The 15,293-nt window shown below is 35.4% G+C and overlaps 1 protein-coding gene across 1 annotated transcript; it reads right to left on the minus strand.

Annotated features, from left to right (window-relative positions):
- Positions 1 to 11,079: 11,079 nt before the first annotated feature.
- On the minus strand, positions 11,080 to 14,820 carry LOC110747364 (uncharacterized). Its single transcript, XM_088256107.1, has 4 exons — positions 14,494 to 14,820; positions 13,010 to 13,146; positions 11,697 to 11,836; positions 11,080 to 11,361 (listed from the first exon to the last, which is right to left on the minus strand). The coding sequence occupies exons 1-4, from the start codon at positions 14,675 to 14,677 to the stop codon at positions 11,316 to 11,318; spliced, it is 507 nt and encodes a 168-aa protein (XP_088112233.1). The 5' UTR covers positions 14,678 to 14,820; the 3' UTR covers positions 11,080 to 11,315.
- Positions 14,821 to 15,293: the final 473 nt, after the last annotated feature.

Below are 15,293 nucleotides of genomic sequence, written 5' to 3' on the forward strand. Positions count from 1 at the left end.
GGATTTTATGAGGGTTAAATAAAGTTGTACGAGAGTACAAGAGAGGCACCAAAAGATTGAGTAAGGGTGAGAAAAAATAGAGAACTAGGGTTTTGCATAGGGGCTAAGGGAGTTTGATTGTAAATCAAAGTTATTCATATTATTCTAGTGAATTGAGAGATCACTAGAGAGTGCATAAACACATAATCAAACATCTGTAGATTCTTGTGTTCTTCCTTAGATGTTTGTTCTCTTTTTTGTGGTGATTTATCAGTTTTACCAAATTACTTGTGTCTTCATCTTAGCTTTGTATCTTTCAGTTCCCACACTATATACACACACACACAACCCCCTTCTACTAAGGGATTCCTCAATTAATTGAGTGGTCAAATGGTGTTTTGCATATGTTCTTTGAAGGAATATCTAAAAGACAGTTGGTTTGGATTTTGGAAATATAATATACTCAAATACACAATTAAGGGAGAGAGAGAGAGAGAGCTTTCGTTGAGGGCAATGGCGGAGACAGAAAATCTATCAAGAGGGGTCAACCTCAAATAACAAGATTAACACAAAATAAAAATAAAAATTCATGTGATAATAAAATCCTTTGTATTAATTTCCATATCATTCCAAAATATTTAGAACAAGGCATAGGTTGTCCATCTTCAATTTGAATTGTCATGCTTTTGAGTTTTTTTTTAGGGTAAGTGTCATGCTTTAGTTTTAGGTAATTAGGTTAATAATTATTAAGTTATTACAAATAAAGAAATAATTAAAAGGGAAAGTAGCATAAGTTAGGGACATGGGAGACAAAAGTTTTCATCTTTATTTTTGTAGTTTTTGCAAAGTAAGATGGTGAGAAGGGTCAAATTTCAGAAATACTGTATAAAAAAACCAAGTACAAACATGTAAAAAGATCAAATATGCTAAACATGAGAAGGGTCACTTGACCACTATGAGCTTTCATGGGCTCCGCCCATAGTTGAGGAATCTCTCAAATAAGCTTATTTGAGGAACACCCTTATAAGTTCCACTCCGTATTATATTTCAATAAGTCAAATAGTCTATTTTGTATATATTCATTCAAAAATCACTTCTATAAAAAAATCACTTGAATATGATATTATTTAACTACTCAATTAAATTACTAAAATTTATATACTCTTTTGAATCACAACATTCATCGCAAACAATTGAGCACAATATTCCCTGCCCCGATATCTAAGTCAACACCACATAGCAAAAGGTTGAACACGCCGCTGATGTATAATTATTTGCTTAATTAATTAGAGCCTATAGTCATCCCATCTCATCCCATACTCCACGTGCTCAAATTGCATGCTGATTAATATTCTTTTTTTCTTTCTTATTTTTTCATTCTTTTTTATTTTCATGAACATGAAAAAAAGATTGTAGCATGCTTGTCGGCACAACAGATTGTAGCATGCATGTTGGCTGCTGCTGTATTGATCATGACAGATGACTTGTCACGTATTCTTTCAATCAAGAGAGAGAGAAAATGTGGGAGACGAAGCCAAAAAGAATATTAAGTAATTGAAATAAAAAAAGGGAGCATACTGGAACTCTATCGATTACAGTTTAACATGTGTTCATAAATTTTTTTATGAAAATTTTAATAATAATTTGCATATATGCGTCAAACTGTGATTTGCAAGAAAGAGAAAGATGTAACAAAATACATTTGAATTTTGATAATGCAGACTAGTCAATCAAACAACTTTCGATGTAGAGCTTTGTCGTAATGGATAAAGTGATAAAGAGATAAAAACAAGGGTATATTGCCGAATTGCCCCCTGAACTTGTACATAACTATCAATTTACCCCCTGATCTTTTTTTTTTAGCGAATTAAGGGCTCAAATTAAATTTTATTATCAATGTTCCCCCTGCCATCTAAATCATCAACATTTCATCCAATTTGCCGTTAAATATGAGGGCAAATTGGTCATTTCATATATTAAAAATAATTAAATACTGTAAAATAAAATAGTATGACATATAAAATGAAAAAAAATCATTTTAATAAACATAGGGGTGGGACCCACCCGCCCTTTCTTCTCTCTCTATGCAACTATTGCCTCTCTCTCTCTCTCTGCAACCAAACCCTATTCTTCCCTCTCTCCCTACGACTCCCTCTCTCTTTCTCTCTGCCCTCTCTATCGATCTATCTGCCCTTACACCTATAACAAGCACAAAATCAGTACCAAAACATCAAAACACCAAATCCAATCGCGAAATTAAGTATTAGGCAGACCTGTTTCACGGCTATTAGCTCTTCGGAGTCAAGATTCATCCCCATATAGACTCGAACGAACGCACCGGACCCAATCAACTCGCCCTTGTGCCACCGAATCGGCTGCGCGTCATCTTTCGAAGCAGCCGGAGGAAGAGCACGAATCGGAGACTTGGAGAACAACCCGATTTGCGATTTTCGAATGATGGAGCCGATCTTCCCGACCAGGTCACCGAACCCTCCTCCTCCTCCTCCTCCTCCGTCGTCCCGGCGCTGGGTCCGAAGCACAAGGGACTCGCGTAACAAGTCTACGAGGTCTTGCATCTTTGGGGCTCAGTGGTGGAGCTGTACGGCCAGAAATGTTAGGGTTTCTTGAGGTTCATTCAATTCTTCTACTATTGATTTAGGGCCGTTGAGGGCTTGCCTGTCACTCTGTGTGGGGAAGCAGGAGAGTGAAAATTTTGAGAGGTTGGGTAAAGAGATTGAGGTGAGGGTGGTTGTGGCTGCCAGGGGTTGGGTAAAGAGAGAGAAATAAAGGTGATGGCTGTGCGGAGGGTTTTTTTTCTGGCTCCGTCCCTGGCTGGCTGTGGTGATGAGGAGAGGTGTGATGGCGATGGTGGGGAAGAAAGGTGATGGTTGTGGGGAGGGTTTTTTTTTCTTTTTCTCTTTCTCCTTTTTTTTTTATTTAAATTTTTAAAAAAAAACAAAAATTATTTTTAATCATTTAACTGAAGATTGGATGAAATGTTGAGAATTTGGACGGCAAGGGGAAAATTGATAATAAAATTTAATTCGAGCCCTTTATTCGCTAAAAAAAAGATTATGGGGTAAATTGATAATTATGTACAAGTTCAGGGGGCAATTCGGCAGTATACCCTAAAAACAAAAATGTATCTAAACAAAATCCGAGTTGGTGCATCCTTCCTATATATTATATTTGCTTTCCCAACTTTTCACAAATACTATACATCAGAAGGTCTTTTCAGAAAGTCCCATACGCCAAGTCTTGCCTCTCATTTCTGGCTAGACTTAAAAATATCCTTTTTATTTGTTTGTTAATATTTGTTTTACATGTCTCAAATTTGCGTAACTTTCTTAAAGCCTTTTTTCTTTTTTTTTAAATAAAAAATTTAGGGGGAAGGGAGGCTACCCCATCCCAGAATTAGGGCATATCAAAGTCTCTTTGAGGATTTACAGAGGGAGTCTTAAGTCCTTTTTTGATTTTTACAAATTACTCACCAAGAGAATTGTCAGCAGCTGAACTCGAACTTAGGTCTGGATAGCGAAGAGAACGAACCTTACCAACTCAACCATATTGTAACAATTGGTAACAATTGGCTTATGAAGTGGGTTTAGGGGCAAAAGAGCTTACATGCAACAGGGATGTTACCGTGGCAGTATCCCAAACCTATCATACATTATCATGTTGGAAAATTAAAACACATGGCAATGGGTGATTGGCGTGGGAGAGCGTCATACTAGTATCCCCGATATAGTTAAGTTTTCTCCTTTAGGAGAGTAGTCTGTGACTAAGTCCCAACTGGTCCTTGTCCGGTTAGCTTATCCCCAGATGGGGGAGTTTCATGGCAACTTCATCCAAGTGTTTTGATCGGGTGAGCACAAATAGACCCAACCACAACAAATAAGGTCGGGGAGTTAGGTCCATAGAATAATTCGAACACGTCTGGTCCGGTTCAATGAGCCACATTTATAATCTTTGGTGATGAAACTTCACTTCGAGCACAGAAACGTGTAGATACTTATTTTGAGTGTTAGTGCTAAACATAATCAATCAAGTGCCGTCATTAGATAAGATTTTGGACACAAAAATCTGCGCACGTTCATTCACACAATTTTTTATTTTTTATTTTTATTAAAAAGGGGGCAAAGACCATGCACATTAATTTTTTTTTTGGTGAAAACCAAGGTATTCCCAGCGCGATTGCGGGGACTAACCTTCGAGGTACTGTCGGGCGCAAAGCGGAGACCTCTCCCAACAAAGTCTGCTCTATTTGCAAGCGTCTGGGATCGAACCCAGGACCTCTTGTTTAACGGATCCAAGCCCCTTCCACTTGGACCAACTCCTGTTGGTCATGCACATTAATTTTGATTCACACATGATCATGACATTTTAAATTTTCATAACAAAAACGTTTTCTTAACAAATATATTTTTTTCCCGAACCATAAATTTAGAGGGTCCCCAGATTTTTTTCAATACTACTCATGTCATTGTCAACATCCACACAAAAAAACGTTGAAGACACCATTGATAATTAATTACTTACTCAAGAGGCATGGTGATCCATCCCATACTCCACTACGTGTTCAAGATTGTACCATGTCGGCAGCACAGAAACCTTTTGTCAATCAAGAAAAAAGTTTTGGTCTTTTCTAAGACATGCCAAGAATGAGTCGCCAAAGTGTCAAATTAAGACCATACCTCTGAAGTGTACTTGGGTGGCTTTATTATCTCAACGGGATATAAAAAGATGAGAAAAAAACAGAAAGGTGCACTGCAAAACAAAGTTTCTTTAGTTGGTACATTCCGGCATTATGTACTTTGCTTTTCCCCAAGTTTTATCAAATAAATTCTCCAAGATCCTATGCCTCGTGGCTCTTACCTCTTTCGATAATGACAAATCGACCACGCTTTTACCTTTGATGAGTCATAAATTGTCCAAATGTACGTGGTTTTTAGTGAATATGTATTGGTTAAACTATTTTGTCTATTGAAGCACTAGGTATATTATATTTTTGTTGATAAAAAATTAGGATTAACGACATTCACACCATCGAGATTTAGGGTGTGTATTAATATGGGCCTCGATGCTTCAATTTTACTAATATGATATCCAACATTTCAAAATTTAACCCATTTACATTGGCCATTAGATTGACTGTCTTGTCAGAAGTTAAATGCTGACGTGGCAGATGCGGGACCTACCACACCTGATAGCTAAGTCCAAATTGTCCACTTGAAGGGCATTTATGGACAATAAAAATATTTCGCGCTCAGACCTTGGCACCCATTCCAAGGTCATCGCTAGCTCCTTTAACCCAACATCAAGTCTTTAATTTCAGACCAAAAAATTGAGTCCATAGGAAACTACTCATAGAACTTAACCTAACTCATTTTGCGAAGAAGAAGATCAAGAAGCAATTCAATTCCTAAAACGGATGAACATGTGCCGATGTGTTGGTGTGGCAAGATTGCTACAATTCGAACCTCTTTTGGACATATTCGAATCCTGGGAGTCAATTTTCCATGTGTGTAGCAAAGGTACATGATGCGAACAAGGATTGCCAGTTCTTAGTATGGTTTAATGCAGAAATATGTGACCGGTCAAAGGCAGTGATTCCTAGGCTTCTAAGATTGCGGAACAAGTTGGAGAAATCATTGGCAAAGGCAAGACAAAGAGAAAAGGTGGTTTGGATATTGTTCGTGGCTTCGTGGCTTCTGTTTGCAAGCTTCATTTTGGGAGGGATGTATGGATTTGGAATGAACAAAAAGAGGAGCTTAGAATTGGCATCTCCCATTGAATGAAGTGTTGTGGGTTGTTGGGTGTTGGGGTATTTGGGTAGTTTGTGTGATTTTGTAAGGGTTTAGGGTTTATAATGTCATTTTGTAAGGCTTTAATGGCTATGTAAGGGTTAATGGTTGTGAAATATAGGAGTGGCAATGTGTGTAATTTTAATATTTTTTAATTACATTATTGTAAAATTAGATACTATATTTTAGTCATTGACCTTATCTAGATTAGATGAAATTAGATTATCATCTACCACAATAGTATAGCTTGAAATTCAGGGCAGCTGAAAGATAAAATTTTCTCTAATACCAACAAATAACCTAGAAAATTTCCTGCCGCTTCCTCTATGTGGATGGTATTGTTGGCAAGGTGGAAATCTGATTTCTACCTTTGTCTTAGCTTTATCTTATGTCTAGTGTGAGTCTGGTTTGGTTTCTTTTTGTTCATCTTATGTCTCTCATTTTCTCTTAATCATTAACTGTGATGCCTATTAATGGGTTGAGTTATGAGTTTGTTGTGTTAATGGATTTCATTCTTGTGTTAAAGGGGTTTGATTGTCAATGTGTTATTTATCAAATGTTTTAAGGTTTTTTTGTTTTGTTAATGGGTTAGGTTGTTAATGGTTTTATTTAGGGATATGATTTCCCCATTCCCTTTTTCTTCACTTACACTCCCTTTTGTTTTTTAATACTTTTTAATCAATTTTGTTCCTTCTCTTTCCTATTCTACCCTTACCCTACATTAATTTCTTTTTTACTTCACTTTTATATTAGTTCTTTTTCTTTATACTTAATTTTCCAATTTGCACTCCATTTTCAGTATTATTTTTTTCCTTTAATCGAGTAAGAAATTTAGTTTTTAAGGATATAATAGGAAAGAGAAAGAACAAAATTGATTAAAAAGTATTAAAAAGCAAAAGGGAGTGTAAGTGGAGAAAAGGGAAATGGGGAAATTAACTCCCTTTATTTATCAAGTTGTTAATAGGCCTTTTAGTGTGTTAATGGGTTATACTTAATTAACATGTGTGAAAGTTTTACTTCAAAATTCTTTAGTTGAAAGCCAAAATTATTTTTATTTATCTATATATATATAAAGCAAAAGGCAGAGAATGGTAAAACATTTAAAATACCAAAAAATGCTATTGGTTAATGCAAACATTAAGAATTGGAATTAGTAATTAAATGAGGATAATATGGTAAATTCACAGTTTTTCATGTTAAAAAAAATTAAAAATAAAAATAAAATCAGATAATGAGTCCTATTTTTATGGACGGCAACTACCTGCTATCTTTTTTAATTCAAATATAAAAATATAAAAAAATTCAATGGGCACACGCCTAGTATATATAAAGAAAAAAGCGAAAAATGGTAAAACATTCAAAATACCAAAACTTGCCCTTGGTTAATGAATTTATTAAGCATTGAAACTTTTTATTAAATAAGGATGATATAATATATTAAATTAATTTTTTTTAAACCCAAAATAAGAACATGGGGTCCTATTTTCATGGGACACAACTTCTCTCTGATTTTTTTTTTTTGGACTCTCTCTCTCTCTTTTTCTTTTTTATGGGATTCTCTTTCTTAATTCTTAAATTAAAAACCAATTCATTAGTGTTTGTTAATAAAATTCAATTGTACCGTTGAGTTTAATACGTAAATTTCCGCCAACCGGCTTTTAAATCCTATATCCGCCACTGTTACCCTTCAGGGATTCCTAAGATATCCTTATAGATGTAGGATTAAACCTCTTTACTCTGAATAGATTATGAACTATTGATCCATAAAACCCTAGCACATAAAATAATTTATTGTGGGCCACTGGTAATATCCTAGTTGAATTCCTAACCTGATTAAGATCCAGTATCGTTTACGTAACTAGGAGACAAAATCCATCTTGACCAACAAAAAAAAAAAAGAGGAGACGAAATCCAAATAAGGAAAAATGGGTATTAAACAAGAAATAACTTCCAACAACATTTACCATTTTGGTAGTTCATAATCTACCAAAAAAAAACCAGAATCTTAATGTATCGGATTGTGGAGGGAGGGCCCGCTTTTACCCTATGTTAGCCTACGTGGGCGCGGCACTGGCAATGGCATAGGATGGAAAAAAGCTTTCTTGAGACAAGTCTTGCCTCTCCTTCCCCTTCCCTATATTTAACGTTTTAGTTCATTTTTTTTAATTTCTTTTCTTTTTCTTTCCGTTTTTTCAACAGTTTATTTTATTTTCTCTTATTCTAAAGATTGCATCATGTCGGCAGGCTGCTGTATTGATGAGGAGGCATGGATAATTTCTCAAGTTTTTGTCAATCAATCAAGAAAAAGAGAATAGGGCAAAAAAGAAACATTATATAATAAAGTAGGGTTGATGATGTAGGCTAGTAGGGACAAACTATTTTCTGATTTTCGACCATAACAAACTTAAGTTTTGGATGCTACCAACCACACACACCACAAAAATCTATGTTTTTCTGCTGAATTCGTGTCAAGTAGGCACGTGGGTGTTTTATAACATATGCTAAGGCGTCGCCAAAAGTCTCCGTAGCTCTCCTCTGCTTGTGTAGCTTTGTATCAAGGGCACAAATAGGTACAAAACAAAACTTTTAGTTGGTACTCTCAATTATTATGTACTTCTCGTTTTATGATATGATCACGTGTTATAACTCATTCGCCTGTTATAACATAGGTGGCCTTACATTAGGTCTCGTAATTCTTACCTCTGTGATGATGCTTAGTCGACCACGCCTTTATTGTTGATGTGTCGCGTGTCCCATATGTTAATAATCAGGAATCGCCCACATTTGCATACGACTAACAATATCACTACTTCATTGTTAAATTTAAACTGAAAAACAAAAACAAAAAACCATATCACTACTCCTTGCGTCTTTCCCTCTTTCTCACTTTTTCTTCCCTGCCTTATTGATTTCATCCATAATAACATGATCAAGAAGCAATCACTCATGTATTCAGGATGGCTACAAGCACAACACGCGTGATTATACTAAAGTGAGTATACAAAATTCAATTCAATCCTCCACTAGACAAAATTTGAGGTCACATATGTTGAACCGCGCAACCAATTGCAGACCACCATTAGAAAAATTGAAACATATCCATAAACTTTTTGACACAAAATGCACGATCCATATACCTTTTTGTGCATTATTTGTTTACAAATAATTGTCATTCAACATCTTTGTCCGTTCGACCAACAAAAAAAAATCTTTGTCAACGGGCTCTAATCTAGTTAAAAAGAGTTGTGATTTATAAACTAATAATCTCAAATTTGAACCCCATTACACTTTAACAATGAATGTAAAAAACAGCACCCTCCGTTTTTCTAATTTTGGGCAAACAAAGTAAAACGTCCTCTACATGGGCTTTACACCTATCCTGCCGGAGAAAGGGTCTACCATATGAGACAGTGAAAAGATGCACTCATCATCAAAATCAGAATCTTCATGCGCACAATCAGATAAGAGTATCTTGTGTAGGTGAAGGAGGACCCACTTTTACACTGTTTTTGGAGTCTACGTGGGCGTGGCATAAGATGCAAAAAGCTTTCTTGATATGATATGCACGAACTTACCCTATCAAATCTTGGACAGGAGAAGGCTAATTTCATTTGGAAAGGAGATGGGCGTAAACACGTTTGGATTTTGCAAGATATTTGTTGATTGTATATGGAGAGAAGAGGAACAACAACAACAACAAAAGATCAAGATAAATATGTCAAATTACAAAAATGGTTAGATTTGAAGACAACAACTGAAGATGAAGAGGGCCCTCACTCTGAATCATACGAAATTCATAACAATACACACTCAAAATCAGGCACACAAATTTTTAGCCCTGCTTACAGTAAAACTTCCTTTACTAAGATTTCCCTTCTTTGCTTGTTTTGTTTGAAACAGAACCGGGCCCGGCATAATCCAGTTGTAAAAAAAAAACAGAGATATTTAGTTATATACCCATTCTTAGCACTAACACTATAAATAAACCCAATACCATTTAATTTATATAAACAAACCCAAAAAACCACCCAAAAAATAATAACTGGCCTTATTGAATTTAATTTTGATTATTAAATTACTTTGATGCCCTATTGAGTGTTTTGAGTTTTTTTTAATGAGATTTTGGGGTTGGAATTGTTTTAAAAAATCTATGGCAATTTTGTAATTTAAAAGAAATTAAAAGCCTTTTTGTTATGTTGTAAATGGACTTTGGGTGTGTTTCTAAAGTCCATTTCATATAGGTTTTTTTATTGAGTGCTGCTAAACGAACCCTAAAATTAACTGATTTCACCCTATGATCTAAGTACACCCTAATATTTTAATGAAAATGTAAAATTAACTAAGTACACCCTATTTAACTACCAGAAATACCCCTAATATACCCTAATACACTCTCCCGAAAGTTATGGATGTGCAATAATCACATGCCTAATAGTAACAGGTTAGGAAGGATGTATTTTGAAACTAGCCATATTGATTCACACCTAGTGTGTGTTGTTTTGAGAATTATAACCATCCACTTTACCTGAATAAAAACTGGAAAAGAAAAATCAAATACTGTTATAAAGAAGGGCTACAACAATGTTGAAAACTTATCTCTTTCATTGGAAAAATGCTCACCATTTATCTATTGGAGAAAAAAAATTGATTCGTTGCCCAACCAATGCCTCAGCCTTCTTGCTAATTTCCTACATAATTCATACAGAAGTGTTTATTAATTATGGAATACAATTTCAAGTGCATTGAACGAGAGAGGTTATTCTTACTTTCAGGCTACAAGGGCCCTTCAGCTTCGCTCTGGGGTGATTGGTATGCTCCACATTAATGCTTCTATTAAAATTAACGACACCTCCTTGCACCTCCGCTAATGCTCGCTGCATTGTTCACCGTGGGCACCAAATAATACGAAAACTTCTTTACATTTGATTAGGGTTGAATGGTGAGTAGGGTATACTTATTAAAATTATATTTGTTTCACAATTCAATTTATCCTTTTTGGTCATTTTATATTATGGTAAATTAGTAATTCAATAAATAGTTTGGTAGTAGGGTGTACTCAATTAATTTTAGGGTTCGTTTAGCAGCACTCTTTTTATTTTATAATTTGGGCTCCTATATTGGTATAATAGTGAATCTCCCAAAAGAAAAACGACTGTAAATGAAGAATAGAGTTCAAACTCAACTATGACATCTGCTAGACCTAATTGCAAAGGAAACAGAGCATTATAACTCCAACAGCAACATTGCATTTGCTAAGCAATTTGCATGAACTTCAACGATCAGTTAAAAGCGCAGATCGAAACGCAAGCAACTACAAGAAGGGATGTTAAGGATATACCATCTCAACGTTTACACATGGTAATTAGTAAAATGTAAGTACTGCAAATTCCATTCTTGCCTACATCTTTTGAAAGTTAGAATGCCCCGGCCTGACGTCAGTGACATGCACCTTGTAATAAAAGCAATATTAAAATTGTGTCACTACTCACTAGCACAAGTATAATAGTGTTGCTGAGGGAAGCAGAACCCAAATCAGTATTTCATCCTTGGACTTCTGGAGCGGTTCAATTGTGGTGATCTACAGAGAAGAGGGAAGGAGCTATCAATTCTTATAAGAATAGCTAAATCCGGCTGCTTAAACAATTGCATCCTAAGAGATTTGTATATGCAGAAAAACTAAAACAATTTGATGGATTGAATATGCATCTAACCACAATTGCTAGGCATGTCACAATGGGGTTTTATAACTATACATGGTGTATTTACCTTCACTCATAGAGGAATTTACGTGAGCATATCAATAGAAGGTAAATAAAGGGCATGGTAAATTATTCCCATGGCATACAAAATAATCAAGAAGTAAAGGACAGCAAAATCAGGGATGTGAATGAAAAAACGCAAAAGCAAACAAACCTTCTTGAATTACTTCCAAAGGGACCAGTCATGAAAGCCGAATTAACAAGGATGGTCCGACCAAAAAGTTTAGCTCCATTCATTGCTGATATTGCTGCATCAGCTTCCTCAAATGTCTCATATTCAATCAGCGCATTACCCTGAAATCGTTTAGCATTAATAAGCATAAACAGGTATCCTACGTTTTCTGACCCTTTTCTTAAGTAAAGCCCTCTATTGGAGTAAAAAAAAAATATTCAAGAAATTATATGGTCCCAGCATTCTCTTTTTATTTATTTTGAAGATAAGTTTTTTTAATCAACAAAACACAGCACAGATTGTGGAGGAGCCACCTCACCACCTCAAAACTGAAATTACCATAAGTGACACTAATGATGAACAACAAACGAGATTCTAATCACGAACTACATCTCTGCTGCCTTCCAATCTAAAAATATTGCAGAATAATGTCTTTAAATCCTCTAGAAACTAATGCCCAAAGAGAAGACCAATTTCTGACCCTCACCCGTACTCCAATCCCACCCGACTATGAACCTAAAAAAATTTCTTCATCATGAGTTGGCCGACCAAAAGAATAGTTTATAGACCCAAACACTTCGAGTGAATGACAGAGCAGCATCCATGCAGATGAAGCACGAATCAAGTATAGAATCCATCCAAAAATTCAGCAATTGGATACAATGAAAATTAAACCTCAAAAGAAGAATTTCAAATGGACAAGTGTACATTTATTAACAGGCAAAAAAAAGTAACATATGCAAAATGACAGGTCATAGATTTGAAAACGTCACAAAAGAATAGGCATGTGAAAGGGTCTATATAATGCCTAAAATTCCTAACCAAACCACAGTATGATGACTTGATGGGATATGAATCATAGGATGTGGGTAGTACCTTACATAACTGACTGAAGGTAGCCAAAATTTATGGTTTTAGATGACCAATATATCCATCGTGATCAACACAACAACAACAATAACTTTTTGATAGGAGCAAAAACATTAACTTGGAAATGGGAATCTTAGAATTTGATTCCCATGATGAACATAAGAATTAAGATCCAACTAAATTTTCATACACATTACAAGACCTCAAAGATCCAGATAATTGGATTTGCAAGTACATATTGCAAGACCTTGAACTCAAACACCATTTCACATTTGATGAATCTGAAAGAAGATACTTTGAATACCATCTTAAGGCAAGAAAACACACCTTAAGGCTTCAATCCTATATAATAAAACCATTTGTGCTCAAACAGGAGCATCACCTAGGTTTTGTCCGAAAGCATCAAGATAAAAAAAAAAACTTACCTTAGCAAATCCAGTGCGACGGTCAAGATTCATATGCAAATTCTTGATTTCCCCATAGTCACCAAATGCATTCAAAATATGATCTTCCTGTGCCTCTTCATGTATTCCAGTGATTAATACAATCCATCCTTCAATAGCTGCACAAATAATAACCCAAAAGTCACCCAGAAATAAGCCAACCTTACTAAGTGACAGCAAAAGGACAAACATATTTGTTGAATACCAAGAATAAGAGTTGGACTACACATTGCAGCAAATGAATCATTAAGACCCATAAAAAATTACATTACCCACTCCTCTCATTGTAACAATAGAAAGAGACAGATCATGATACCAAAAAAAAAAAAGAAATGTCTCGGTACGAAGACAGTTCATCCCACAAGGCTTTCATCATAGTGAGATAGGAAGAGACCGAAATTTAAGCTTGATGAAGATCTTTCAAGATAGCATCCAACAACCACAAAAGAATCATTGTAATGTAATGAGCCTAGCTGCATAATCTGGTGAAGAAGCATCAGATTGTTAAACAATACCATCAACAAACCCAAGTTTGTTTTTTACTGTAAGAGCCATATGCACCGTCATGCTCCTTGGCTGTTTGTAATAACCATCAAGAAGGGTAGATAAACACAAAAGAATTTTTAGAATATAGAGGGATCCCTGTTGGGTCATTATTGGTCATTAAGCATTCTGTTTTGTGCACCCTATCTTTTTGAATCACAAGGAGCCACTTTTTTTCATTTAGAGTTTCATAACAACCTTAGACCATAATCGTATAGAACAAAGTGGTAGTTCTGGTCTCCTTGGAGCTTAACTTCTGGTCTTTTCTTCCACTTGCTTACCAGAAAAGAAAATCGTTCAAAAGCAAATACAACTTAAACATAAGTTCTAAATATTCATTCTTGTTACTATCATATCTCACTGACCAAATAGAAAGCATTGTCCCTTAGCCCTAAACCCAAAACCCGAAGCCAATTAGTATTAAACTGTAAATCATATTAAATCTCAGAAACAGCCAGGTGTAGTTTCTTGGATCCAAAATAAGGAAATGTCATTTCATTTTCTTTCATCTTTCTCTGCAACCAAACAAAGAAGTCCACAAAACATTACAAATCAAAAAGAAAATTATGAGGAAATAAAAAATAAAAAGGCCTAGAAGAAGTTATAAAACACGTAAATAGCCCTAATAATCATTTTGTTAAGCCTAAAACAAAATAAATAATAATTACAAGCACAAAAATTAAGAATTAATATAAAATCAAACGAAGCCTAACAACTAAATCAGTCTCGCTCTACAGTTATTTTCCTAACTTCAATCCGGGACCAAAACAGTGATATTTGGAATTATTCACAACTAAATTCCCGTTATCGAGCATTTTCCGAGCAACCAAACAGAAAATCGAGCATCAAAGAAAAAAATGCATAATCCGAGGGAAATGACAAATAGAGCAATGCGAGAGAGAGAGAGAGAGAGAGGAACTGACAACGTTGAGGAGCGTAGCCTTGAGAAGGGGGCTCATTCGCATCGAGGAAAAATGGATTGTTTGGGTGGTCTAGGGTTTTGGATTGTGATCTGAGACGTCCTCTTCCTCCTCTGCCTTTGGTTCTCCTAGGCATGGGCTCAACGACTGCGTCCTCCATTGAAACGTCGTCGTCGTGGCCTTCCATAGCTTTCGATCTCTCTCGTTCGCTCTCACTGGTCACTACCGAGAACCAAATGCTTTTTGGTGCAATTAATTAGGACTGAGTACGGTGCTTTCTTTCTTACTTTGCGGGTTCCCGCCAGTTCCCTCCAGTCTCTGTTTGTCAAGCGAACGAGTACATACATTAGTTGCAAGCAACCCGAATAATGATATGCCACTAGAAGTATTAAAACACTTGTCATAACGTTATTGGCTAAAAATATCAAAATAGTGTTATTTCCATTTTATAAAAGTCTTTCTCTTGAGTGAGTTGTGCAATTTTCTCTAAACAAATAAAACAAGGAAAATGCTCTTCTTCTAATTTTTTAATACAAGCGATAGTCTAAACTACAAAAGGGATGAAATTTTCTCATACATACACTACCAAGGTACCATGGGAAGTTCGAACATGAAACCACTGGTTTACAAGTCAATCTCCTTTTCTACTATGCTAGACTCCGTTGGGAATTGATTAAGGATTTTAATCACATGTGTAATACATATTTTAAAAAATTATTTATCTTATGCATCTAATATACGGCTGAAATTAGAAGTCTTTAACTAATCTTTTTCCGATAAAATTTTAATTTGAGAAGCTCTCA

This window comes from Prunus avium, chromosome 7 (assembly GCF_965620075.1).
Source record: "Prunus avium chromosome 7, drPruAviu1.hap1.1, whole genome shotgun sequence".
In the NCBI taxonomy this organism is placed as follows: Eukaryota; Viridiplantae; Streptophyta; class Magnoliopsida; order Rosales; family Rosaceae; genus Prunus; species Prunus avium.

Bases quoted from the DNA above. Each gene is read 5' to 3' on its own strand.
- LOC110747364 (XM_088256107.1), bottom strand. From the start codon at position 14,677: ATGGAAGGCCACGACGACGACGTTTCAATGGAGGACGCAGTCGTTGAG. The intron at 11,837-13,009 runs GTAAGTTTTTTT...AAACGATTTCAG, and splicing joins GTCGCACTGGATTTGCTAAG to GGTAATGCGCTGATTGAATA. The intron at 11,362-11,696 runs GTTTGTTTGCTT...TCTTCTCTGTAG, and splicing joins TTTGGAAGTAATTCAAGAAG to ATCACCACAATTGAACCGCT.